Raw genomic sequence first — 25996 nt, 5'->3', positions numbered from 1 at the left:
GGTTTTTTAAAAAAATTTTTAAATGTATTTTAGAGAGAGGGAAAAAAACCCCAACATCAGTTTGTTGTTTCACTTATTTATGCATCCATTGGTTTGTTCTTGTATGTGCCCTGACTGGGGATCAAACCTGCAACCCTGGAGTAGCAGGATGATGCTCTAACCAGCTGAGCTACGCGGCCAGGGCCATAGAGCTTTGATTTGGTCTCATACTCTATTTGTTGGGTTTGCAGGCCTGCACTCAATCCACTGAGCTACACCAGCCAGGGCCTCATACTCTTATTTGCTCACCCTCATTGACATTTCTTCTATGGTTTCTCAGAATTCTTAGGCATACTCTGCCATATTTATTCTTCTTAAAATGTTAAACCTTTAAGTAAAATAAATACTAAAAATTAATAAAATTTTGTTAGTCAAAAACATGCCCCTAACATATAAGATTCTTTTAAGAAGTTTCTACCTACCTATCTCCATTAGCATTAGAATATATAGATTAATGAGGGCTGTTTTCCTATAATTTCTGGAGGCATGTATTGATGTCCCCAGCTTCATTTTGGGGAGTTATGTGTGAGTAAATACACACACACATTTACAAAGTGAATTTGGGAAAACCATTTTCTTTCAAGACCTTCCTATTTATGCTTCCTTCTCCATAGGAGAGTCCATTCACTGGAGCCAGAAACCTGCTTGGTCATCGGATGACAGCCCTTGGTCTAAGCTTGAGGCTGTAGATGTGGAACTCACGGCACATGTACTATTGGCCTGGCTTAGCAAAGCTAGTCTGACTCAAAAGGAGTTAGCCAAGGCCACTGGTATAGTGACTTGGTTGGCCAAGCAACGCAATGCGTATGGGGGCTTCTCGTCCACTCAGGTAAAGAGTCTGCTCTCCTAATGCCATTTATCATGTGGAGATGGAGAAAAAAACATTGCACTTGCCTTCTAGGTCTGGGTACTTGTAATTCTATAGAGAGGGAGGAAAAGCATGTGAAAAATATAAAGAAGCAGTCATAAACTGGGTCATATGAGCACATAAGTAGCACTATGTTCATTTAATGCTCTTTCTTTGCAGGGTATGAAACATCATGAGAGTCATGTCTTATATGTAAAGAGGACATAAACAATTATTGCCAGATTTATACATTAGCAAATTAGAAAGCTAATATGGGAGTTAAGCATAAAAGGAAGATTTTTATGGGTATACCTTCTTCTACTATTTCAGGTATTGAAAAGCTAGTGAGATATAGTCTAAAAAGTTTATAATCTAAAAGGAAAGCTAGGAAAAGTTCTATATATTACAAAGCAGGGTCTGGTTATGTAAGAAAGATACAAAAGGCACAAAATATTGAATACAGAAAAGAGAGAGGAAAATTAAAAAGAAAGAAACAAAAAGGAGNCTGGAGCCAGAAACCTGCTTGGTCATCGGATGACAGCCCTTGGTCTAAGCTTGAGGCTGTAGATGTGGAACTCACGGCACATGTACTATTGGCCTGGCTTAGCAAAGCTAGTCTGACTCAAAAGGAGTTAGCCAAGGCCACTGGTATAGTGACTTGGTTGGCCAAGCAACGCAATGCGTATGGGGGCTTCTCGTCCACTCAGGTAAAGAGTCTGCTCTCCTAATGCCATTTATCATGTGGAGATGGAGAAAAAAACATTGCACTTGCCTTCTAGGTCTGGGTACTTGTAATTCTATAGAGAGGGAGGAAAAGCATGTGAAAAATATAAAGAAGCAGTCATAAACTGGGTCATATGAGCACATAAGTAGCACTATGTTCATTTAATGCTCTTTCTTTGCAGGGTATGAAACATCATGAGAGTCATGTTTTATATGTAAAGAGGACATAAACAATTATTGCCAGATTTATACATTAGCAAATTAGAAAGCTAATTATGGGAGTTAAGCATAAAAGGAAGATTTTTATGAGTATACCTTCTTCTACTATTTCAGGTATTGAAAAGCTAGTGAGATATAGTCTAAAAAGTTTACAATCTAAAAGGAAAGCTAGGAAAAGTTCTATATATTGCAAAGCAGGGTCTGGTTATATAAGAAAGATACAAAAGGCACAAAATATTGAATACAGAAAAGAGAGAGGAAAATTAAAAAGAAACAAAAACGAGAGGGGGCTCACATCTGCTTGAGGGATATAAGTCTTCACAGGGGAACGGCACTTGAGGTAGATCTAAAGAATATGTAAAATTTTGGTAGACAATTATAGAAAAAAAGTGGAAATGGTGTGAGTAGACACCCATGTGCAAAAGTATAGAAAACTGGTTTACTTGAAGCATGGTGGAACTTAGGTTGGAAAGGCAGGATAGGTTCCTATGACGAAGGGCCTTGCATATCAGACTCAAGTTTGTGCCTAATACTGAGGAGCTATTCATTTGTTTGAGAAAGATCAATCTGTCACTGGTGAATAGGATGATTTAGAGGCTGGAAATCCTGGATTTGAAGAGATCAGGGGATTATTTCATTTATTTAGGTTAGGGTGAAGGAGAAATTGAATTAGTGGGGTGGCACTAGGGGGGGAAATGGTATGACAAATGTAAATAATGACATAAAAATGATCAGATGATACCAAAGAAAGTCATCATTAATTCATTTGTTCTGCAAATGTTAAAACCTACCATTTCCAAGTTGCCAAGGATATAGAAGTAAACAGGAAATCATACAGAGGTTATATTCTTGTTGAAATGAGGGCTAATTTTATTGAGGGTATAACATGTAATTTAGGCCTGGGAGAATGAGCAGATTTTAATAGGCAGAGTGTCTGGTAAAGATGTTAAGTGCACTAAGCTGGAGTATGGTAATAACAATTGGAACATTAAAAAATTATATGGGACTCTGCTTCCTTATTTCAGGGAAATTCTTGACCAAATATCAGGAAAGATTTCCTTCTTGTTGAGCCCTAAATAATTATAATATATACTTTTTTAAGATTTTATTTATTTTTAGAGAGATGGGGAGGGAGGGAGAAAGAGAAAGAGAAACATCAGTGTGTGGCTGCCTCCCACATGGCCCCCAATGGAGACCTGGCCCACAACCCAGGCATGTGCCCCAGCTGGGAATCGAACCGGCGACCCTCTGGCCCACAACCCGCACTCAATCCACCGAGCCACACCAGCCAGGGCTATAATACATAATTTTAAAAAGCAGTGGATCAAGTGTTGAGAACTCTCAGTGACAGAAATATGTCAGGTTTGTTTCTCAATAAAATCCTTGGCTATTCTAAGAAGTTACATATCACCCACACTAGTTTTTTGAGCTGATGTTGTGTCCCATTCCTTGAATTGCTTCACATGTCCAAGCAGTGAAACCTCCATGGCTCTACCCTTCACAGAGGGGAGACAAAAAAGTTGTCAAGCTGCACAGGTATAACTTGTTCACAGCTTCCCCAGCATGGTGACGTGTCGTCTTATTTTTACGTGATGGTGTAATGTCTAAATATGACTGTTTCTTTTTCATTTGGGGTAGCAGGAGGTGGATTCCTTTATTCGGTAATAGATATTTTACCAAGTGTTGAGCCTGTAGAAATTCTCAGCACAGAGTGAGATATGTCAGTTTTGCTGAACACCTCATTCTTTTTTTCTTTCCCCTAGTTGCAATTTATATAAATATAGATCAAATGTTTTCAGCATGAAAAGGTTTGAAGTACGTGATGCTACATGGTTTTATTGACAGGGTACCTGTCCTACTCCCAGATGAAAAAAAGGTCATCATGTGGCATAAAGGCTAAGAAACCTTGGCTGGCAAGGAAGGATTTCCTCAAGATTTCCTAACATCCTTTCCAACTGTACCACAAAAGATTATTACAGTTAAATAATTTGAAAACTGTGCAATTTCTAGGACTATCCAGGTGCTGCTGTTTCCTCCTCAAATAAGGAAACTGTAAAATATATACTGAACAGATATCCACTTGCTTCCAACAACAGCCCATTTTGAAGCTAGGTTTGATTGCCAGATATGAATATATGAGATTAGCCTACTGACCAATGGACGTTCACTAATAACTTGATGGAGATTTTTCTATACAAGTGAGACACTATGATTTCTATGTCAGCTTCCCCAGTGCTCGTGAATGTGGTTCTTAGATATTTAAAAGATTTATCACCTAAGCTAGCAAACCGCCACCAGATTTGTAGGTTATAGTGTTGTTTGAGGTTAATTCCAGTGGCTCACAAAATGGTAAGCATATGCTTGATCGTGCTCCTCAGGATACTGTAGTTGCTCTCCAAGCTCCTGCCAAATATGCCACCACTGCCTACGTGCCATCTGAGGAAGTCAACATGGCTGTAAAATCTGCTGAGAATTTATAGCACTCTTTTTCAATGTTCAGGCTGCCAACCAGTTGGTATTTCAGCAAGAGACTCTGTCCAATGTCCCTGGAGTGTACACTGTGGAGGCCACGGGCCAGGTCCGGGTCTATGTGCAGGTAAGGAGGGATCCAAGAGAATGAGTGTGTGTTGCAAAGGAGAGTCTGAGGGCATCTTCACTTCAAGTAGAACCTTCTCTCTACATCCCTCATTTATAACAAAAGTGGTTTCAATCCTACAATTTCTAAAGTTCTCCTCAACTCAAATTTATTTTATTTTTACCAGACTGTGCTGAGATACAATATTCTCCCTCCTAAAAATGTGGAGACCTTTAGTCTTCGTGTGGAAATGGGAAAAGCTAGACGTGCCCAACCAACTTCGTCTCCATCCTGGACTCTCACTATCCACACCAGGCAAGGAAAGTAGAGGCTGCGGTGGGGGCACCTGGATCACAGAAGCTGAGTTGGGATTTGTGTGTATGTGTGTTTGTGTGTGTGCTGGGAGCGAGTAGGCTGAGAGCGAAAATCGTAGGCTCCCGCTTCTGCCCTCAGAATCAGAATCGGAGCAATGGCTTGCTCCATTCTGCCCTCAGTTACGTGGGGGGAGTCGCAGCTCTTCCAACACGGCCATTGTGGAAGTGAAGATGCTTTCTGGGTTCAGCCCCATGGAGGGCACCAATCAGTTAGTAAGTCACTTCTGTTTTCTTCATTTAATAGCTCCCAGGGGACCTAATGTTATCGTGAAAAAGCTAGTAAGGCGACATCATAGTATACATACAACTCATAATTGCGTTATCTAAATGAAGAACAAAGGCGCACCAGACATATGAAATGGAACCTGGGATAGTCTTTGTTCCTTTTCTTACCTTTCCACAGTATACGCTGTTTCCTTCATCATGACAGAGCTGTGGGAGATGCCCCTAGGGCACAGGGAAGGCTCTGGACTCAGTCTCCTTTTTTTCCTTCTTTCTTATTCAGCTTCTCCGGCAACCACTGGTGAAGAAGGTTGAGACTGGAGCTGACATACTTAACATTTACTTGGAAGAGGTAGGTAGTCAAGAACCGGACCAAAGATCTTGAGTGTTTACATTCTGCAAATTCCCTTCTAATCTGTATAAACTAGAGTGCCATGCACGGGGATGAGCATCCTGAGAGAGTGAGTTCACAACCACAGAATGGATTCTGCCTCCATACGGGTGTACCATAAAATAGCCTCGTGTCCTTCAGGGCGGCACTGCCTCACAGATACAAAATGTGAGCCATCCACGCCATTTAAAACTTTCTAATGGCACATTTTAAAAAGTAAAGAGACACAAAATTACTTTTAGTGTAAATATATTTTATTTAACCTTATAGATCCCAAATATTTTTATGTCACCATATAATTAATATAGCTAGTGTTAATGAAGTATCTTCCTTCTTTATTTTTTCTTACTACATCTTTGAAATCCAGTTTGTGTTTTACTCTTCCGGCACCTCTCAGTTCTGATTGGCCACATTTCAGGTGCCCAGCGGCCACCTGCAGCGTGACAGCTCTCGAGTGTAGGGTAGGTGTTAATAGCAGAGGCTTTGACGCCAGACTGCCTGGGTTGAAATCCTGGTTCTCGCCTTGCCTGCAAGTTGTTGAATGTCTGTTTACTCCACTGTAAAATGAGTGTGGGTAGTGGTGAAGATAGTCATTTACCTCAGCTATTGAAAAAAATTAAATGATCTAAGACATGTAGAAATATTCAGAATGCCCTGGCTGGTGTAGCCCAGTGGATTGAGCACCAGCCTGTGAACCATCAGGTCGCTGGTTTGATTCCCTGTGAGGACATGTGCCTGGGTTGCAGGCCAGGTCCCCATTTTGGGGGTGAACCAGAGGCAGCCAGTTGATGCTTCTTTCACACATTGGTTGTCAATGTTTCTCCCCCTCTCTTTCTCCCTCCCTCTCCTATCTCCCCCCCAAATAACTAAAGTCTTGTAAAAGTATATAATGTTAATATTTGACATTCCACATAACCTTTCACATCAACAAAACAAGTTCTTTAGGACTGGTAATCTGAAAATAGTTACAAATGCCTGTTTTATCTTACTTTAGTCAACACAGGGAACAGAAGAAACCTTACCGGATAATTGACAGACAAGAGCATCTCCAGTGAAAACTGACTATTTTTGCTAATGTCTGTTTTCAGCCCTTTCCCTCACACCACCTCATGCATTGAACTGTGGTTTTCTTATCTCCCAGGGAGCCAGGGGGTTGTATTTTGAGTGAGTCCATATAGTTTCCTTTGAACAACCCTGAAATCATGATGTTAAACATTTTTGTAAGGTTTATGATGCTTTCATGTATACCTTTTTTTGAGTATGGTGTGCTAGAATGTCCTGTTCAAGTCCAGGAGGGAGCATAGAGCTATTGGAGCAATAGCTCTCCAATAGCTCTATTGGAGCCTACGTCTTTCTTTGTCCATTTCAGTGTATTTCGTGGAGAAGCCATGGGTTAAAGTAGACCATGGATGTAGGGAAGCATTTTACAGATGGGCCAAGAAGCTGTAAGATGCTGAGAAGAAAGAGCCAGAAAGTCAGCCCAAGTCAATACCTTTAAGCCTGGCATAGGGCAGAAGGGATGGATAGAAGGGTTTCAGAAAATCTGTGTGAAGACAAGAGGCTTTTAGCCTCCGCATTACATAGAGTGTTGTTTTCCCTTCAGTGTTGATGTGATGTTGTGCGTCTTCCCCATAGCTCAACAAGAAGACTCAGACTTACACATTCACCGTCAGCCAAAGCGTATTAGTCACAAACCTGAAACCAGCAACCATCAAAGTCTATGATTACTGCTAAGGGCTGAGCTTGACCTGCGTCCCCCAACATGGTTCTGCCCTATTCTTTAAAATATCTTTCCTAATTTTACAAATATTGCTTCCTAGGGCAAGTAGCATATAATTACATTATCCAGTCTCTTAAAATACTTTAATTCAGTTACATGCTATTTTAAAAAGTCTTCTGCATTAGAGATATTTTATAGGCTGTGGTCCACAGACCAAAAGAAAAACATGAGCCATCGTTTTTCAAGGGCTACTAATACTCTCCCTGTGATTAATAGTTTACCACAAGAGTGTAAATATCAGTGTTTGGAACCTGCCTGAAATTCTGAATGTAACCTGTAGGGATCCTTTGAAAAAGGTTTAACAGTAGCTTTTATGAAGCATTTTCTCTCGAATGTGTGAAGCCTACAATGTAATAGAACGTCATTTCATTTCACAGAGGAACAGGCAACGATTCAGTTTTCTGGTCTCCGTGAGTGAGGTAAGGCCAGAAGAGAGAAGGGTGGGCTTTGGGGGGTAGGGTGGTAGTATTCAGAAGTTAAGGGGACCTTCTTCTGAGTTGTTGCCTTTTGGAAGCTTATTTCTGATAGAAAGTGGGCTTTTCTTTTTTATCCTAAACTCTTGAAGAGAGACTACTAATTCTCATAGTTCACATCAGAAAAAGTGTCATTTGTGTATGAAGGGTTCTATGTGATTTTTAAAAACAACATGGTCTTATTTCCTGATAGAAAATTAACGAATTAAATAATTAGGAAATGAATAATTTCTTAATTGTTTTTACATTATGTATTTTTGTTATACAAAAACACTAAGACAAAAGTGAAGATTACTTGATTCTACTCCCTTGAGATAGAATCATTAATAATCCCATCATGCATTTGTGAGTTGTTGTTTTTTTTTTTAGGTAGGAAAAAGCTCCTCCGTAATCGCGAAGACTTCCTGAGTATCATGGTGTACTCTTCCATTTCTGTTTTTGTTTCACGCTGCCCCTGCCCAAGGACAGATGTTGGAAAGAGGCTACATTAATCCTCGACTACATTATTCTCCTGGACAGCATTCTTCTGCCTCTCAAAGCAGACCTCATTCAATCAAATGACTTGATTTCTCTAAACCGCCTAGTGAGTGGCTAACAGATGAGCAGGCCTGAAGCTCAGCTACCTCCGACTACCTCACAGATACTTAGATGCCAAAATAAAGGGTCGGGGAGAAGGCTAGGGATTGTCACCCACAGGAGGAATGCCATGGGAAAGATCACTCGCGGAGGAGATGTGGGTTAGCCCTTCAGGAGACTCTGCAGAGGGGAGATGGTGGTAGGGGATGACACAGGGAAGATAAGGATGTCTTCCTGGAAGTTAAATGCAGGGGAAGATACTATGTAGTTAGGGCTTTGAAAATAGACTAAAAACAATAAATTTTTTTTTCTTGAAAAGAAAATTGGTGTAGTTGCCTCTGTGAATGTTTCTGTGAGCAACAAAGTTTCTCATATTCTGGCTTCTTCCTTAAACCTTTTGATTCAGACTTCTCAAAGGATCGTGTTAAGGATTCAGGGAGGGGTCAGAATAGAGTCCTAACTGAGGGATGGTAGAGCAAACAGTGACTGATAACAAGCAAAGGGGCTGCCAGGCTTCTCTCTGCTTTTCTCCTGCAGGAACCCCCGGTACTTATGCACATGGGGAACCCCTCATCATGCAAGCTCTTCCTCAGTTCAGTGGTTTTGTTTTGGAAACAGGTTTGGAGGCAAGGGGACAGGAGGAAAAGATGAGTGATACTCAAAGCAGAGATCTCTAAATAATTACACACTTTACCCTCAATGTCCGCACTCTGCTACTGCTCCTCATGATGCTAGACTCTGAACGACAGAATTAGGGAAAAGTAAGTCCACGATGCAGAGATAGTTCCCTGAGCCCAACGCCACATGAACTCTTCCTGCCCTGTCTCCTCCCCCAAGACTCTGCCCTGGTCCTCCTAGGAGTTCCCAAGGTGAGAGAGGCTGGGGAGCGCACTCAAAGGAGGCAACCTTGACGCCTGCTTTACCCCTCGGGTCGCGCAGGAAGAGAGCAGCAGAGAGAACTTCGGAGAAAAGAGGGCGGTCGTGGACCCTCCTCCCACTCACGCAAGGCCCCTCTATTACATTTGGCTTTGTAGCTTCTACCCGAGCGGTGCCATGGCGTCCCTGTCCCCACACGCTTTTTGCCCTGGAGGTAGAATGGTGATCCTCAAGACACAAGAAATTATATCTGGGCAGAAAACATTTTAAATCATTACAGAAACTATTCTTGTATCTTTGGAGATTCTGGTAGGCAAAAAATAACATTTTTATGACTTAAGTACACTGAACAGGAGGATGTTAATGAGGAAATGTATGTTGTTCAAATTACTAAAATGTAAACATTTGTGCGTACTTTGGAAGTAGGGTGATTGTAAGGATTAAGTGACCCTTGATGTTACAGAATATACAGTGAATTCTCCATCTATGTTTTTATTACATGTCAGGTGCTCTACCAGGCCTGAGAATGCAAAAATAAATAAATGAAGTTTTATCCTCCAGGAGCTCACAGACTAGTGGAGGGAGAAAATAAACAAATTAACTGTTAAAATGCAGTGTGCCAAAATATAATAATAGAAAAAAGTACAAAAATCTATGGAAGTCCATTGGTCAGGCACCTCCCCAGACTGAGGTGAATGAGTGATCAGGAAAAGTTTCTCGGGGTTGAGCCCAGTCTCAGGTAAAGCTCAGCACTGTCAGCGACTCATTGCATGTAAGACGGGCCAATCAGGGAAGAGTCTGGGAAAACTGCCAGGATTCTAGGCTGTGGATTATGTAGGGAGCGAAAACCCTTTTTCTCTTCTACCCTCTTACATTCAGTGGCTGAGGCCCGTGAGTTAAATTGGCAAAGACCAAATAAAAAACTAAAGAGATTTACTGGAAAAAAAGGATTATTTTACATGAATATGGTAGCTTAACATGAAAAAAGTGAAAATGAGGTGAAAAGGTCCAGATTATAAGAAGCATAAATAGTAGGCACAAAATACAAAATAGTAGACAGGGGCAGTTAAGAATAGTATAGGAAATGGGGAAGCCAAAGAACTTATATGTGCAACCCATGGACCTGAACTAAGGGGGCGGGGAATGCTGGAGGGTAGGGAGGTGCAGGGCAGAGGGGGATAAAGGGGGGAAAATTAGGACCACTGTAATAGTATAATCAATAAACTATACTTAAGAACAAAAGAAAAAAGTGAAAACAGGCCCTGAGGCTTGTATGACTATTTTAACAGAGGGCGATACACTGCGAAGTGCCAAAACAGAGCAAAGGGGGTTGTCTTCCAGGGGCAATAAATTATCAGATGGCAAATATGTGGGATAAAGGAGTGGAAGGTAAGGGTTCTTTCAGTAAGGTTTGCTCCTGCAGATGCAAGTGAGTGCTGGCTTTCTGTCTCCTGCGATGAGCGGTGTTCTCCTGATATGGGACAGGAGGGGAAGACACATGCACCAAGGGAACTGCATGCCCCTCTTCCAGGCAGAAAGGGAGATGCAGAGTACCTCTTGTGTCTTCCCCTCCAGCTCTGTGTGGGGTTGTCTAGCCTCACACTGTCCTCTCTGGCAGTACCAAGCTACACTTAGTTCCCTATTTCTACTATGCTCTCTGGTAGTTTTGCTATATGCTTTTGTCACACACACTGCGTGGAAAGCCTTTCCATCTTTTCTCTGCCTGGAGGACTTCCACTAGTCCTGTGGGGTATGGCCTTCAAGGTATGTTTTCTGCTCTAGTGAGTGCGTCTTCCCCAAGAACTCCCCTCTGCTCCTACACCACTCTGTATTTCACACTGAGGACTTACCACGCTGGGGTTACCTTTTCTGTTAACCCTCCCACCACCCCCACCAGAGTGTTAGATCCTTAAGTGCTTGTATGCTACGATATATACACCTCATACTTCTTCATTACCCATTCCCTTCTTCCTCACTAACAAAAAGCACAACTTTATTTGAAGCAGCAATATGCCCAACTAAGATACTCAGCTTCTCAGAATCGCTTGCAGTTAGGGGTGACCATGTGGTGGAATTCTAGCCAACAAAAGAAATTGGAAGTCTCTGGAAATAAATTGCTTCTGAATAAAATGGCAAAGCCTCACACAGGGAAAGCTTTCCTTTTTTTATAGTTTATTTTTTTATTACTTTTCTTCCCACATCTGTTCTATTTCTTTTATTGTTGTTTAAGTACAGTTGTCCCGATTTCCCCCTCCACCCTGGCCATCCCTACCTCCCACCCTTGAGGGAAAGCTTTGGACTCTTGTGTCTTCCTGTCTGGAACAAGAGCTAGACTCCTGGGAAAGAGCAGCCCTTTTGCAACCATGCAGATAGAAATCGCGTGCTGAAAATGACAGAGCCGAGAGGGAGAAGGAGCCTGGGTGCGTGATGACATGACTGATTTGGCCTGGACGATCTGTCCTTGGACATTTTGGATAAATGCTGAGAAAGGTTAAACCTTTTAAGGATTTGCTACACTGTTTCCCAAAGCAGCTGTACCATTTTACATTCCCACCAGTAATGTAGTGTGTGAGCGTTCTGACCACTGTCCATCCCCATCGCTACTTGTTATCTGGCTTTTTGATTCTAGTTTTCCTGATGGGCAAAAAAATGGTATCTCATGTGTTAGCGGTGGTGAAACGGCAGAGGTGTCAGGCTGGTGGGGTCAGACTGACCTTGGTTCAGCAACCTCGGTACTTGAGTTTTGGCTAAGAAAGAATGGAGCCAAGACACAAACTATGAGAAAGTTTATTTAGAAAGTCACAGAGGTAGAAGCGAACTATAGAAGAATTGGGCTCGGGGAACAAGTTACAGAGGCAAAAGAAGGGTCCTTGGAGCTCAGGAGAAAGAGAGAGGCAGGGAAACTGCGCCTGAGGGAAGGAGGGGGGAAAGGTGCAGGTGTGCCCCACAGAGAGCCGCACTGGGGCCTCTTCTTGAGGGCATTTATCTGGAGTCTCAGGGGAGGATCCCAATAGAATATTCATCAGCTTTCCGAGTGTGTCCTTTCAGGATCATGGTTTCCACTGATTGGTCAGAGCCAGGGCAGGGGTCGTTAGTTAATGACCTGGGGTCCTGATGTCAGCCATGGTGTCACTTGCCTGGTTTTGCTGTTCTTTCTGGGTCTGAAGCTGAAACACAGTTGAGGCCTAGGGGTTATCCCCAGGGGTTAATGCTTCAGGGACTGGTTGTGCAGGGACTCCTAATTCCCTTCCTCGTCAGTGCCCGAGTTCTTAGTGACTCACTTCTAATGAATAGAAGAAGGCAGGAGTGGGGATGAGATCAGGAAAGAGTAGATATTATGGTTTTCTGCCAAAGTGGTAAGGACACTCAAACAGCCTAGAGAGGCCCCCATGGTGAAAAACTGACACCTCCAGCCAACAGCCAGTAAGGAACAGAGTCTTGCCACGGTCCTGTGAGTGAGCTTGAAAGAGGATATTTCAATCCAGTCGAGCCTTCAGATGACTGTCCCAGCTGACATTCTGACTGTCACCTCATGAGAAAGCTAGAATCACAAGCTTAACTGCTCCTAAACTTCTGATCCACAGAAACTTAGGAAATAATATGCATATATTGTTTTAGTCACTATGTTTTGGGGCACTTTGTTATGTAGCAATAGTGAATACAAAGAGTTTTTTTTCCAATTCTCTTTCAAGGCTAGATCTACTGTGTGCCCCATAGAATGCTGTATTTATCCATATAAGAGGGCTCATTATACTGTTTTACAAATGTTCCTGTACTCATCTGCTCTCAACTTGTGGTGGGTAGAAAGGCCCCCAAAGATGTCATGTCCTAAACCTGAGAATCTATGAATATGATACCTCATTTGGCAAAAGGAACTTTGCAGATATGATTAAGGTTATGTACCTTAAAATAGGGAGGTTATCCTGGATTACATGGGTGGTCCAAATATAATTACATGAGCCCTTACAAATAGTGAACTTTCTCCATCAGGAGGTAGAAGTAACATGGCAGAAGAGAAAGTCAGATTCAAAATATAAGCAGAACGTCCTCAACAGCTGTTGCAGGCTTTGAAGAGGAAGGGGGAAAATGATAAGGAAGGCAGGCAGCAAGGAAAAAGGAACCTCAGCTGTAGCGACAAGGCACTTAATTCTGCCAACAACCTGAATGAGTTTGGAAGCAGATTGTCACCACCACCTCCAAAGAGGAGCTCAAGCTGGACAATACTATGACGTCAGTCTAGTGTGACCTGGAGAACTGGAACTAACTGAGCCCAACCAAGACTTTTGATTTACAGGACTGCAGGAAAATAAATGGGTATGGTTTTCAGCTGCGAAATTCATGATAGCAATAGAAAACCAACATGCATTGAGACTGTAAACACCTAGGAAACAGAGATTCTGACCAGGTCTTTATTATATTCCCAACACTCACGTTATCAAAAGGGTTGTTTAATAAATACTTGTTGAATAAACTAAGAAGATCAAGGTTATGTAACAGTACAGTTGACCCTACTTTCCCCCACTGCATTTAAAATTTTATCTATTGCCTTCTTTTTCCCAGGCCCAAATCTGGTGCCACCTCCTGAAAGACACCCTTACTCTTCAATGCTGTCAGTATTCCTTTAGGCTCGGCAGCCCCCTTAGCATTTCGGCTACGTCTTTTGCATTGTTTGTCTCTTGTTCTTTGTGTTTGTTTTTCATAAAGCAAATATGAGGCAAAAATGTAGACATTTTTAATTGCATATGTCCTAAAAGAATAATTTAAAAGCATGTATTTCCTAGAGTATTTTCAGTCAACATCTAGAGTTTTAATCTTACACTGAAATAGTTGAAAGATAATGATTTCTGGGTATTATAATATTGGCAAGAATAAAGTTTATTACTTGAGAAGCATTATACAACATAATGTATAGTCCATACAACTTGATACCCACTATCCATGAAAAAATTACGCTGAGTTCGTCAGAATTTTTACATTGTTCCTGCTCCCCCGTTGATGCATATTTCCCTCTACGTTCATCATAGAATTTTTTTCAAATATATTTTATGCTTAAAAGTTTTATTGATTACTCTATCAAACTTTCTACAACAAAAATACATATGTAACTTGAAATAGCAAAGTGTTTTTATTTTGTAAGACTTAAAGACATTCACGAATTCTTGTGGTCCTGGCTGGTGTGGCTCAGCAGATTGAGCACCAGCCTGTGAACCAAAGGGTGTCCAGTTCGATTCCCAGTCAGGGCACATGCCTGGGTTGTGGGCCGGGCCCCCAGTTGGGGGCATGCAAGAGGCAACCTATCAATGCTTCTCTTTCACATTGATGTTTCTCTCCTTTTTCTCCCTCCCTAACACCTCTCTCTAAGAATAAATAAATAAAACACTTAAAAAAAAGAATTCTTGTGGATTGAGTTAACAGTAAAATTATTAATAAACACAATATACAAAATAAATGAAATAAACCCAAACAGAACAAATTTTAAGAATAAAGTTAAATAACCATATATTTTGGTAAATAAATGTTGAACATAAAATGTAAAATAAACTCAGAAACACCATTCCTAAGGAGATGAATATTGTTATTTTTTTCAATTTGTGCATGTATCTATAGATGATTTTATTACTTATTTCTAGAATGAGATCAGAATCAGGACTACTTTTATTCCTGTTTTTAATTTTTATAGATGCATTCTTTGAGAAATCTCACTCATGTAAATAAGTAAGAAGGAACAGAAGGCATTTAGCTTTAGCAATTTCACTAAATTTTCTGATCTCTTTCAAGCCATATGCCAAAAACCACAAAATAACCTTTTATCAAAGATTATTCTTAGTGATGTATTATCAGTACTCAGCTTGATTAGTCTTTCTTCCATTTTGTTGAAAGTATTGTAAATCTTGACTGAAAAAGAATTTTGTATTAAATTAACTTACCGACACAAAGTGACAGTATTTCAATTTTTTTAAAACCCCAGAACAAGAACAACGCTCTGTGGAATGAATTAAAGTTACACCTCTTGTCAAGGGGAAAGAGGAAGGGAAACGAGGAATGATCACGAAGCTGCGACCCAACCCCCCCCCCCCCCCTTGGTGAATTGTTGAGATGGAGATGATGTGAGGAAGTTGGAGATCAAAGAAGTGAAGCCCTTGTACCTTCAGAAAGTCTTCACACCCCCCAGAGGTATGTGTACTCCACATATCTGTGGAAATGGATGATTTAGTGTGTCTCTGGTGTCACCTCTGCCTGTGTTGATGTAACAGCTCCACAACTGATTTAGGGCAAGTTACTAAACCTGCCTACACCTCAGTTTCTTCCTTTGTAAAGTGGGAGTAATAGTACTTCAAGAGCAAGGTGGGGATGAAATAATACTATCTGTGAAAAGGGCTTACAAGCTTGCCTAGAAGGGGGGAGGGATGGATTACCAATTAATAGGAGGCACTTTGGGGGATGACACTTATTATCTTGAGTGTAGTAATGATTTTGTAGTTGCACATATATGTCAAAATTCATCATGTTCACACTTTAAATATATGTAGTTAGTCATATACTACTTTTACCTAAAGAAAGATGTTTTAAAATATTTTTTGGCATTTAGAAAGTATTCAATGAATATTAGCTATTATTGTGAGGAGAGACCCCAGGCATTTCTTTCCAAGAGCTAACATTTCCAGTCTCAGTTAGGTCCTCGGCCCTGCCACTGAAGTCCCTCTTGTCATTTCTTTCCCAGCCACGAGCAAGGAATGACACCTTCTGGTCAGAGAAGAGAGTGCACAATGATGCGTTCTGCATTCTTTTACGTGTTTAAATTTAGTTTGTTTTACTTTATCATTTATTTTGGAATAGGTAAGACATACCAATATAAGAATTGAATGGTATGAAATAACAGTGTCCACATCTTTTCTTTCAGTTCCCTCCTCAGACGTAACCACTATCAGTTTTGTTGAATGCTGGCACCCTGAAAATACTGCCCCAGCACCCACTGGGGGAGGGCTGGGTTTATTCAAACCGTGGTGAGGGAGGCCACTGCCTTGAAGGAGCCTTAGTAATGTCTGGGAGGGAAGGGTGCAATCAAGATATTTATGGGGTTTGGGGGTCTGGTTTAAGGCAAGGGGGTCTTTCAGCATAGGGCGTTAAGATTGGATGAGAATCATGTTAAGATTGTGGACACAGCAAGGTCAGGGTTCAAAAAGTCTAAGAGAATAATCATTTGATAACTATCTGTTGAAAAGTGGAACAATCTGAAATGGTTTTCCTGGACATTTCTGAAGTGAACAACATAATTATTTGCAACTTTTATTTCCTGTGCAAGGGTTTCCTGGAATATCACGGTCATGATGAAGACGGTGGAATGGTCCCGGCGACTTAATGTAGACCGTGTGGGTGTAGATGGTTCTCAGTTTCTTGTATGTCTTTAGAAATACTCTGTGCATATTTAATTACGCAGGTGTAAATTTGAGAACCTTTTGCCTTCCAACAGTTGTAGAAATCCAGAATCTGGGTTTGAGATATTCTTTAAATAATAGCTATCCAATAGCATTGGCTCTGTAGTTATATGTGATATCCTTATTCAGAGTATGCATATTTTAATCTTTTGCATTGAATAGAATTATTCTTTGAAGTGTTCTACTAGCATTTTCCCCCTCCCCGTCAGCAATTTATCTAATAGATTACAGTTTTGGCAAAACCAGTGGGGCACACTTTCTCTAATTCCCGGTTTCTTCTCTCCCATTACAAAACACAGTTACAGGGCACTGTGGCAAGGGAGAGAAATAATTATCCACAGCACTGAAATATGAAGGCAACTGGAGAGGCCTTCATGAAACACACTTGTTGGGTACCTGCTGAGTGTCAGGTTCTGTGCTAGGCACAGATGAACGTGATAACTACACTCTCTGCCCTTGTAGGGCTTAGAGCTTAGTGAGTAAGATAAACACTGAATACATAGTTATGAGTGGAATGAATGGAGCAAAGGACAGGAGTTATGGGAACCTAACCTAACCTTAGGGTTGATGTCAGCATTCCTAGAAGTGAGGCTTGCTCTGCAGGCTGACGGATAAGCAGGAAGGATATAGGTATGGGGTGAGGTATGGGAAGCATGTTTCAGACAGAGCAAAGAGCTTGTGCATGCTTTGGAAACTGAGGTTGCTTTTCTGTTTTCCTGTTTTCTGTGTCAGGTATTTGTTCTATGCATCTTGCGGGCGTGTTTCTAAATATTTTGAGTAGGAATGTACACATACAACTTCCCAGGTCAAAGCCATCGTCCTGAATGCAGAGGAATCTATTCTGTGCCTAATGCCCCTCATCAGTGCAAGCCTTTCATTGTCTGAACCCTGGATAAAGTGTGAGAACTGCCCACTATTGGCAGAGAATAGAATTACAATAAAAATAAAATAAAAGTATATTTAAAAAATTACAAGTATCTTTAAAAAATCACCTAGAAAGAGCTCTTCAACCGAAAAATGAGGAAACTGAGACCCGAAGTAAGGAATTCTTTATGATATTCAAGACAAGCAGCATGGGACATCGGAGAGCTACAGAGACTGACCAGGTCACACACTCACAGAAAATCTGATGTGATGGGAGGTGTCCCCAACAATTAGCCTTCTGTGACGTGTGGGAGATAGAGATGACTTAGAATGAAGAATAAGATATCCTAGGTGCCTATGTATGTATGTATATATGTATGCATTTATTTAATTGTTTAACCAGAAAAATTGTTACTCTGGGCAAATTCTAGACAAACATTCAGAGGATGCAGCATTTCCTTACGTAGGTCCCTGGTTCCTTACGTAGTTTTGTTCCCTGGGAAGGACTCGCCAGTTCTTGCTCTCTGTGGTTATGGCTACACCCCCTGGGAGCTCTTTCTTTGCCATCCTCCTCCTTGGCCACATCTGAAGAGGACATTGGATTACTGAGCCGGTTATACAACTTGCTCACTTTCTGCAGAAGATTAAGAATCCAGGAGTCCTTTTTCAGTGCCAATTTTCTTAATCCATGTTCTTGATTTCAAAATGTAGTTGCCTTCTTATCTTTTTTATTCTTGTCAGCCCCACGTGTCAATAGGTGCACCTATAGATCTTTGAGTCCAGACTGACCTCTTTCTCAGCTGTGAGTACTTTAAGCCCATTAAACTTCAATAAAGTGCTAAACCCTCAGCTAGGTGTTTTTCTGACTGAAAGGATTTGCTGGGCAATACATTAATCCATCTGAGGATTTAACAACTAATATGACTATCATACCTTAATTCGATCTTTGCCACAAAACCAAGGTCTGATTGATCTTTATTTCTCAAAAGATTTCCCATGCAGTTGCCTCTCCCGAGTCTCCAAATTTTTAGACTCTTTCATTCCCCTTCCATTCCTGATTAAAAACTGATTAGTACTTTGCTTTGGTCATCTCTTGTAGTACCTTGGGAAATTCATTTAAATGCAGAAACCAATACCTATATTGGTTACTGATATTCTTTTCCCACTTTTGATCTGTAAGAGCATCAAACACATTATCTGGCTTTCAAGTTATTGTAAAAAAAAATTAAAACATATCATCCCAGACTTTTGGTTTCCAGTAAGTTTCCTCATCATTTGCTGACTGGCCCTTCAAGCAAAAGTTATCTACTTTAGGGTTTTAATGAGAACCACACCTTATTTTCAGCACCAGTGAAACAGTAAAATAATCACCTTCAGCAGCACCGTCGAGCCATTAGGTCCAGAAGCCATTGCCTGCCCAGAATCGGTGTATTTCCTTCTCCACTTCAGCCATTCTTAGAAGGTTTTCTGAAGACAAAAATGAGAGGCACGTTGACCATTCGTATGCTATTACAGTTCGTGGCTTCAAAAACATGAATTTGTCTTCGTCTCCATGTCAGATTTGAATGTATTGGGAAAATAGTTGAATTATAAAGCAGAATTAAGCTGGGCACACCTAGGTAGATCCCGGGGCAATCCTCCCAGACTTCCCACTTATACTCTCGATGTCAGAATCCACGGGGACTTACTTTTTTATTTAGTGGTTTTGGTTTAGGTGTGGGTTTATGTGCAGAAAACTCATTCATAGTCAAATACTCTTCTTCTCATCCTAACCAGCATCTTGTAAACATATCATGTTGGTCCAAGAAAAACAAAAGGCTCAGCATAAATTTATTACTACAAACAAAACCATCTGAATAAATGGATAAATTAGATGTGGGGTATGAACTAAAGAGAAGAGTCAAGAATTTTTCCTTTTTTTTTTTATTTGCCTAGAGAGCAGGTTTGCTATCTAGGTGGCTAGAACATGGGAAGGAACGCTTAGACACAGTGCTCTGAGGGGAGATTTATTCTCTCTGACGCTCACAGCTATTAACAGTTTGTTTACTCAGATTCAGAGTTGTCAAATTAAAAAAAATATCTAAAAGTTAGAAGTGGAATCTAGAGGTTACAAAGTATTCTTTCAGTTTAGAATTGGGTTTGAGCCTTTTCCTTACTTCCTATTGACTGGATTGCTTTGAAGCTCTGAAGAAGCAGAGATTAATTCACACATGCAAATAGTTCCTGTCCAGTGGAGGAAAAGATAATTCTTGAGGGTATGGTTCATGAACCAATTTTGGATCCAAACCAGCAATCTTCTCTACCATTCCTTTATTAAATTGCCTGTAAACACCCAGTTTCTCAAATGTACTTTGAACTAATTTTAATATCTCACTGGTTCTTTCATGAATCAATGAGTTATATATAAACTCTTTGACATGTGTTCATTTTATATTTGCATGAGGGTTATCATTCTACCTTTTTGAAAATTATGCTTCAATATTGTTTTCCACAGAACTGAAAAGCTGCCACTCAAAATGATCCATGATCCGGAGCATCTACTCATTGATTAGTCTGAGCAAGTGATACAATAAGTTCTCCTGCTATTAACAAACAAAGGAGTAAGGAACCTGGCAATTGGCTAGACTTCAGGCAGCACCAATGATCTAAGATTAGCTGCTGCTTTTTGCTTTTTGACATATCGATTAGATTATGTGTTAGTTTTCTATTGCTGCTGTAACAATTTAGTATAAAACACCGCAATTTTATTATCTTACTTTTCTGTAGATCAAAAGTCTGACAGGTATCTCACTGGGTGAAAGTCAAGGTGTCATCAGGGCTGTGGTCTCTTTTTGGAGGCTCTAGGGGAGATTAAGGGCAAATCATGCACCTCAGCTTCTATCTGCTTCCTACATTGCTGGACTCACAGCCTGGCCCCCTACATCCTCAAAGCCAGCAACGGAAGTGGGAATCCTTCTCACAGCACATTACTCAGCCTGCGTCTCCTCCCTCACCTACACTTTTACAGACTCTTGTGATTACATTGGACTCAGCCAGATAATCTAGGATAATCTCCCCATATTCAGGTCAGCTGTTTGAAACCTTAATTCCATCTGTAACTTTAATTCCCCTTTGCCTTAACATAACACATTCACAGGTTTCATGGATGATGGCATCTTTGAGGCTGTTATTTGCTTACCATAGTTTATAAAGAGACAAAGGAGAACACATAGAATTTAGGAAAATAATATATCACACATATACACACATACTCTATTTTTTGTAGAAACATCTCCCCAGTGTCTTTGTGGACTGATAATTAGAACTATTTCCCTTGTTAACAAAGGCAGAGTGGGCCTTCCTTCGCATGTATTTACAATGGCAAACGCTAACCATATTTGTGCAAACATTTATGCATGTGCAAAGCATTTAAAATAGATCTACACAACTCTACTTTCATACTGTGAGAGATGTGATGTAGTTACAAACGCTGGGGTCGGACAGACCTGAACTTAAATTCTGACTATTGCTTACCACTTCCTTGGAACTTGGAACAATTTACCTAACCTTTCTGAGCTTTGATTTCCTCATCTATAAATTGAAGATTAATAATAGTTGGCAGGGAAGGTTATTGAGAAGTTTGAATGTAATAATGTCTGTGAAACAAACAGAGAGAGGATCTAAGTATATTCATATTTTCTCCCTTTAGATTTCTTCTCAGGGGTTTAGCTCTCTTAGCCTAGGACATATAACCCCAGAGAGTATAAATCTAGTGCTTTGCCTCAATATAAATTTGTACCTACATCCTGGGAAAATAGACACACACCCCCCAAAAAAAGACCACTGGAAGTCTCATAGAGGTACAATTTGCACACAGGAAATGAAATACTTTTTTTCATATAAAATGATAGAAATAAGGGGATCAGAATATATTGCCTCCAAATACACCACTTTGGCATAAGTATTATTTTGAGCTAAAGGCGGCTGAGAATTAACAGATGTAGAGAGATTTCTCTGCCTAATAAATTTCCCTATGTGGAAGGTCCCCTCCAGCTCCCCCCACTCCCCAACCCCCATCCGGGGAGTGGAGCGAGCACTCTCCCAGCAGTTTAGCAGTTTATGTCGCTGACAGCCTCCAACCTCCTGAGTTTATCTCTTTTTGGTGAACTCCCACGCATATTAACAAAAATGTGTGCCTTTCTCCTGTTTGACTTTTGTTTGCTTAATTAATGGGCTCCCATTTATTGAATCTAAGAGAACAGAAGTTTTTCCTCCTCTGTGGCAAATTCATTAAGTCACAAACATATTAACTACATTGTGAGTTAAAAAAAGTTATGATATAGGCTGAATAAAAAATAAAGAGTGGTTTAGATACATTTGGTGATGACAAAAATATACTGAGTTACTAAAGGAAACTAATAATAGGTTGAACTGTGTGTCAGATACTGTATGAAATACTGTATAAACATTTCATTTATTTTCAACAAATACTAGGTGTTATTCCCATTTTACGGAAAGAATACCAAAGCTGAGAGGCATGATTTGCCCTTAATCAATGGTAACTGCTTAAATTGGTGATGCCTTGGTTACTTATGCTACTCAAGGACATGGGAGTTTATGTTGCTTCTGGAGGAAGTGATGATGCATGGAATATTGAGCTGAACCAATCAACATAGTAATTTTAAACTTCTGTTCTAAAGAAAGGAAATAGGATGGGTGGAGGGTTGGAAAAAGCTTTCCTCAACTTTCTTAGATTCCCTGGCTGAGTCTGAAAATTAAACTGACAAAGACAGATTTACAGGAGAAAAACATTCAAATTCTTTTAAAAAAGATTTTATTTAAATTTATATTTAGAGAGAGAGAGGAAAGGAAGTAGAGAAACAGCAATGTGTGGTTGCCTCTTGTGTGCCCCCAAGTGGGGACTTGGCCTGCAACCCAGGCATGTGCCCTAACTGGGAATCGAACCAGTCACACTGGTTCGAAGCCTGCGCTCAACCAGATTCTTTAGAAAATGGCTAAAGAAGACAATTTAGGTGATACATACAAACTTCATTTAATACTTCATGAAGCGGACAGTCTCCATTCGAAGGACTGAAAAATATGGTGCAAGGCAGGAAGCTTTACAGGATAAAGAATAATGAAGAAAGAAGTAAATAAACAGCCCAGAGCCCATCTGGCGTTTTGGGATTGGCTGACTGGATACACTGTGTTTCTGGTCAAGTGGAGCATTTACAGCAACATGAAAGTTAGCTAGGTTTCAGTTGCTAAGGGGGAATCCTAGGCAGGAGTGGCTCCATCTTGGGCCTATGAATTTATTTCAACATGTATTTAAGTCGTAGGTGACATGAGAACCTTCGTAAGGAAATGAAGAGTCAAATAAAGTTAGACTAGTTCACCTTCATGCTGGGTGTGATAAAGACTGGATAGTTGCGGAGATTATCGTGGGTTAGAGAGTATGGTTAAGTGCAGTTAACTGCAGAAAAGTTAGCAAGGCCTGTTAGGGTTCTTCTTGGTGTTCCTCTGTCTTCGGGGAGAAGGGTCCTCCTCTCTTCCAGAAGGTGTTTTGACCTGTTTTAGGAAAGAAAGAGGGAAGGATGAAGTCAGAGTGACTTTCCTGTTTTTGCCCTTTTCTCAAACTTCTTCGGTTTAGGATAATCAATAGGCTGAGGAGCCACATTCTGGGTGCATCCTGAACTCCACGATGGGTATTTGTGGTGAGGAGCGAGAGGTATTTTTATATGTTTTAATTTTTTTTATTTTTAGTTGAGAGGAGGGAGAGCATCTAAGAAATGAATTTACTTAACAAGTATTTTTCGACACCTATTTGCCAAGGATTATAAAATGTCCCTCTTCTACACTCATCTTGTAGCCTTCAGTTTTCTCCACTCAACATGGAAGGGGTTGGATAATTTTAAATTTTTTTGCTTTAAATGCCTAAGAGGTTATAAATCGCCTTTATCTTCATTTCATTTTCTCCCCACCAGATCTTAGTGGCACACAAAATTGTGGTGGGGTAAGGGTGGAATGTATACAGTGGTTCACACCCCAAATTGCTGGTGGTTAGAATAAAGGATTTTCTTTTTTCTCCCCGACTTCATCCTACCTACATTTGCATAAAAATGTGATCACACGTGCTTACTTACCTAGTTACTTGTAAACAGACACATTCCCATGATACTATCACATAAAGGGTTAAAGACTACCTCTTCCTTCACAATTCATTGCACAATGCTGGGCTTAGAAGAGAAACTTAGAACGATGCTCATTCAATGCTCAGTTGTACAAAATTACATGAACCTTCTTTCTCCTCTATTTGCTTTAGTTGCTTCCGAACAATTCATTTCCTTACAAATCCTGATCTTCCCCTTTTTAGATAGCTTTGCAGGGGGAGGGGTTGATTTCCACTCACCAGATAGAATGCATTTCCTTTTCACCTATTTAGGCTAATGACTTTCAGTGTTATGCAGAGTAAAGAAATTATTTAGCCTCCATTCACAAGAATTATTTGGTTTGAAAAAGAAAGGGTAATTCCAGCGGAATCATTAAATGAAAATGAGAAAGTTTAGCGCAGTAAAAGAATCAGTTGTTCATTTTTTAAAAATCACAAGTTGTTTTGCTCCGTTTAGACTGAGATAAGTGATTTTGTACCTGTTCCCAAGCTGATTCAGTCCACAATGATTTTCTTACGGAGTTTTTCTAATACTTCATTTTACTGTTGATACATTTCAGGATACTTTTTATCCTGAAATTTTCTTTGGGAAATTCCTTAGACCTATGTCCCAGAAAGACTCCCATGTCTTGGAGAATAATGAACTTGAAAAGAATTACTGTGAAATATGGGGTAAAACTTCTACATAAGAAAGTTAAACTTCTGCCCCCTAATCATTAAGGCATGCTCTGTGACTGAGTATTTCTAGGCTAGATTAATATTAGTCAACAAAATTATACCTCATTACTATCTTATCCCCTAACATCATCTAAATGTGTAACTTTTAGTAGATGTAGGGGCCGATGACCCAAGAAATACAAAGAAAAACCTTTAGATGTGGGATTTAACTAAATAAATTGGTAGTGGTTCTGCTCTACATCTAATGAGGCTGAAATGACCAGGTACCCATTAGGTTATGCAAGTTCCATAGGCTGTTGGAAAAAAAAAATACCCTTGGCACCTGGACTTCTTATCCTTGGGATATATTACAGGCCTTTTGTGGACACTTAATAGTGATACTTCTTCCACAGAACCTATGGAAGCACATGAGTAATTTTTTTTGACATGAATGTTTTCTAATTTGAAAATTATCTTAGGTATACCTTTTCCATGGATGCTAGGATATTCAGCTTAGGCTCACTACATCCATTCTAAGCCTCTACAAAAAAGCTTTCAACTTTGACATGCCAAAAATCTAGGTTTGAATTAAATGACTAATGCTTTACTTAGGTTTTTGTGTGTGTGTTTTACCACTAGTTCTCTGCCAGAATTCTTTTAATTCATCCTCAGCCAAAGCCTGTCATCCATCCTGGCAACATAGCCTTTCACCTCCCCACACCTCCTGTCTGTGCTTTTACAGTCCTTTGACTGCCCTCCAGTTTCTTCCTTCGCATACTTGTCTGACTGGTTCCTGGAAGCCTGGCAGAGATTCTTCTCTGACACAAATCTGGCTACCGCTAATTAAGAGTCCAAACACTCCTCTCTCAATGCAAATCTAAACTGATCTAACTTATAAACAAAGAACAAAGAGAACACTTCTGTGTCTTTTGTAAAAACAAATCGTGCAGTGGCTTTTAAAGGATAGAATGAAGAGTGGGTTGTCAAAGAAAATAACTGTATAGCCAGAGGTTAGGGGAAGACATGAGGTAAAAATAGTTACTGGACTGTAACAGCAGAGAAAAGCATCAACCCTAGTTATGAATCCACAAGGTGTTCCCTCGCTCCTTCTGTAAGGGTTAATGAGGGCGGTTATCTTTGTTCTGTGCACTAATGTAATCCAAGCTTCCCAAACAGCGAGTGGCACATAGAAGGTGCTCTATCAATATTTGCTAAATGTTAAAAGTTCAAGAGAATTTAAAACTGGTATGTGACAAAGGCCACTACCTTATCGAATGTTTAGTGTTCCCAAATACAGCCCCATTGTTCACTCTTTATACCCGTCTTCTCCCTTGTTTTTGTCGTTCTTTTACACACACATTTAAAGCCTAAGAACATACAAGCACACAAAATCCCTGAAATTACAGAGTTAAACGTATTTTTCAGAGCAAGTTATGTTAGGCTGCTGCTTTTAAGTAAATGTCAACTTCTGATGGGTTCACTGTTTCTGTGAGCATTCTTTCCCGCCTTCTTGGGAGTTGAGGCGAGAGATGAAACAATCAACATTCTCTCCCCTTTTTCTTAATCTGTTTTCCTCTTCTCTTCGCGGCATTATCTCCTTTGCTAGTCTATCGTTTCTCTGGGGATCGCTGCTTCGCTCTTCCTCCTTCTCTGTCAGTTGGTCTTTTTGATCCTTTCTTTTTATCCCTTATTCCTAGAAGCTCCAGAAAAATACCTTTATTTTTCCCCCTTTCACGTCACTTCCCTCCCTTCTCCCATCTCCCACTCCTCGGTGAGAGGTGAGTTCCCCACTAGAG

General features: G+C 40.3%; 1 protein-coding gene across 1 annotated transcript in view; it reads left to right on the top strand.

Moving 5' to 3' along the window:
- The window catches only part of A2ML1 (alpha-2-macroglobulin like 1), a 34412-nt gene extending 26824 nt beyond the window's left edge, over positions 1-7588 (top strand). The window contains 8 exon segments of the mRNA XM_037068238.1: positions 654-868; positions 4207-4314; positions 4317-4424; positions 4591-4727; positions 4912-4990; positions 5283-5351; positions 7026-7119; positions 7539-7588. Of these exon segments, the coding sequence (XP_036924133.1) occupies positions 654-868; positions 4207-4314; positions 4317-4424; positions 4591-4727; positions 4912-4990; positions 5283-5351; positions 7026-7119; positions 7539-7588 (860 nt within the window).
- Positions 7589-25996: the final 18408 nt, after the last annotated feature.

Source organism: Sturnira hondurensis, unplaced genomic scaffold (genome assembly GCF_014824575.4).
Source record: "Sturnira hondurensis isolate 20B ecotype Veracruz unplaced genomic scaffold, ASM1482457v3 Scaffold0017436, whole genome shotgun sequence".
In the NCBI taxonomy this organism is placed as follows: domain Eukaryota; kingdom Metazoa; phylum Chordata; class Mammalia; order Chiroptera; family Phyllostomidae; genus Sturnira; species Sturnira hondurensis.
This window is presented reverse-complemented; position numbering and strand designations above follow the sequence as displayed.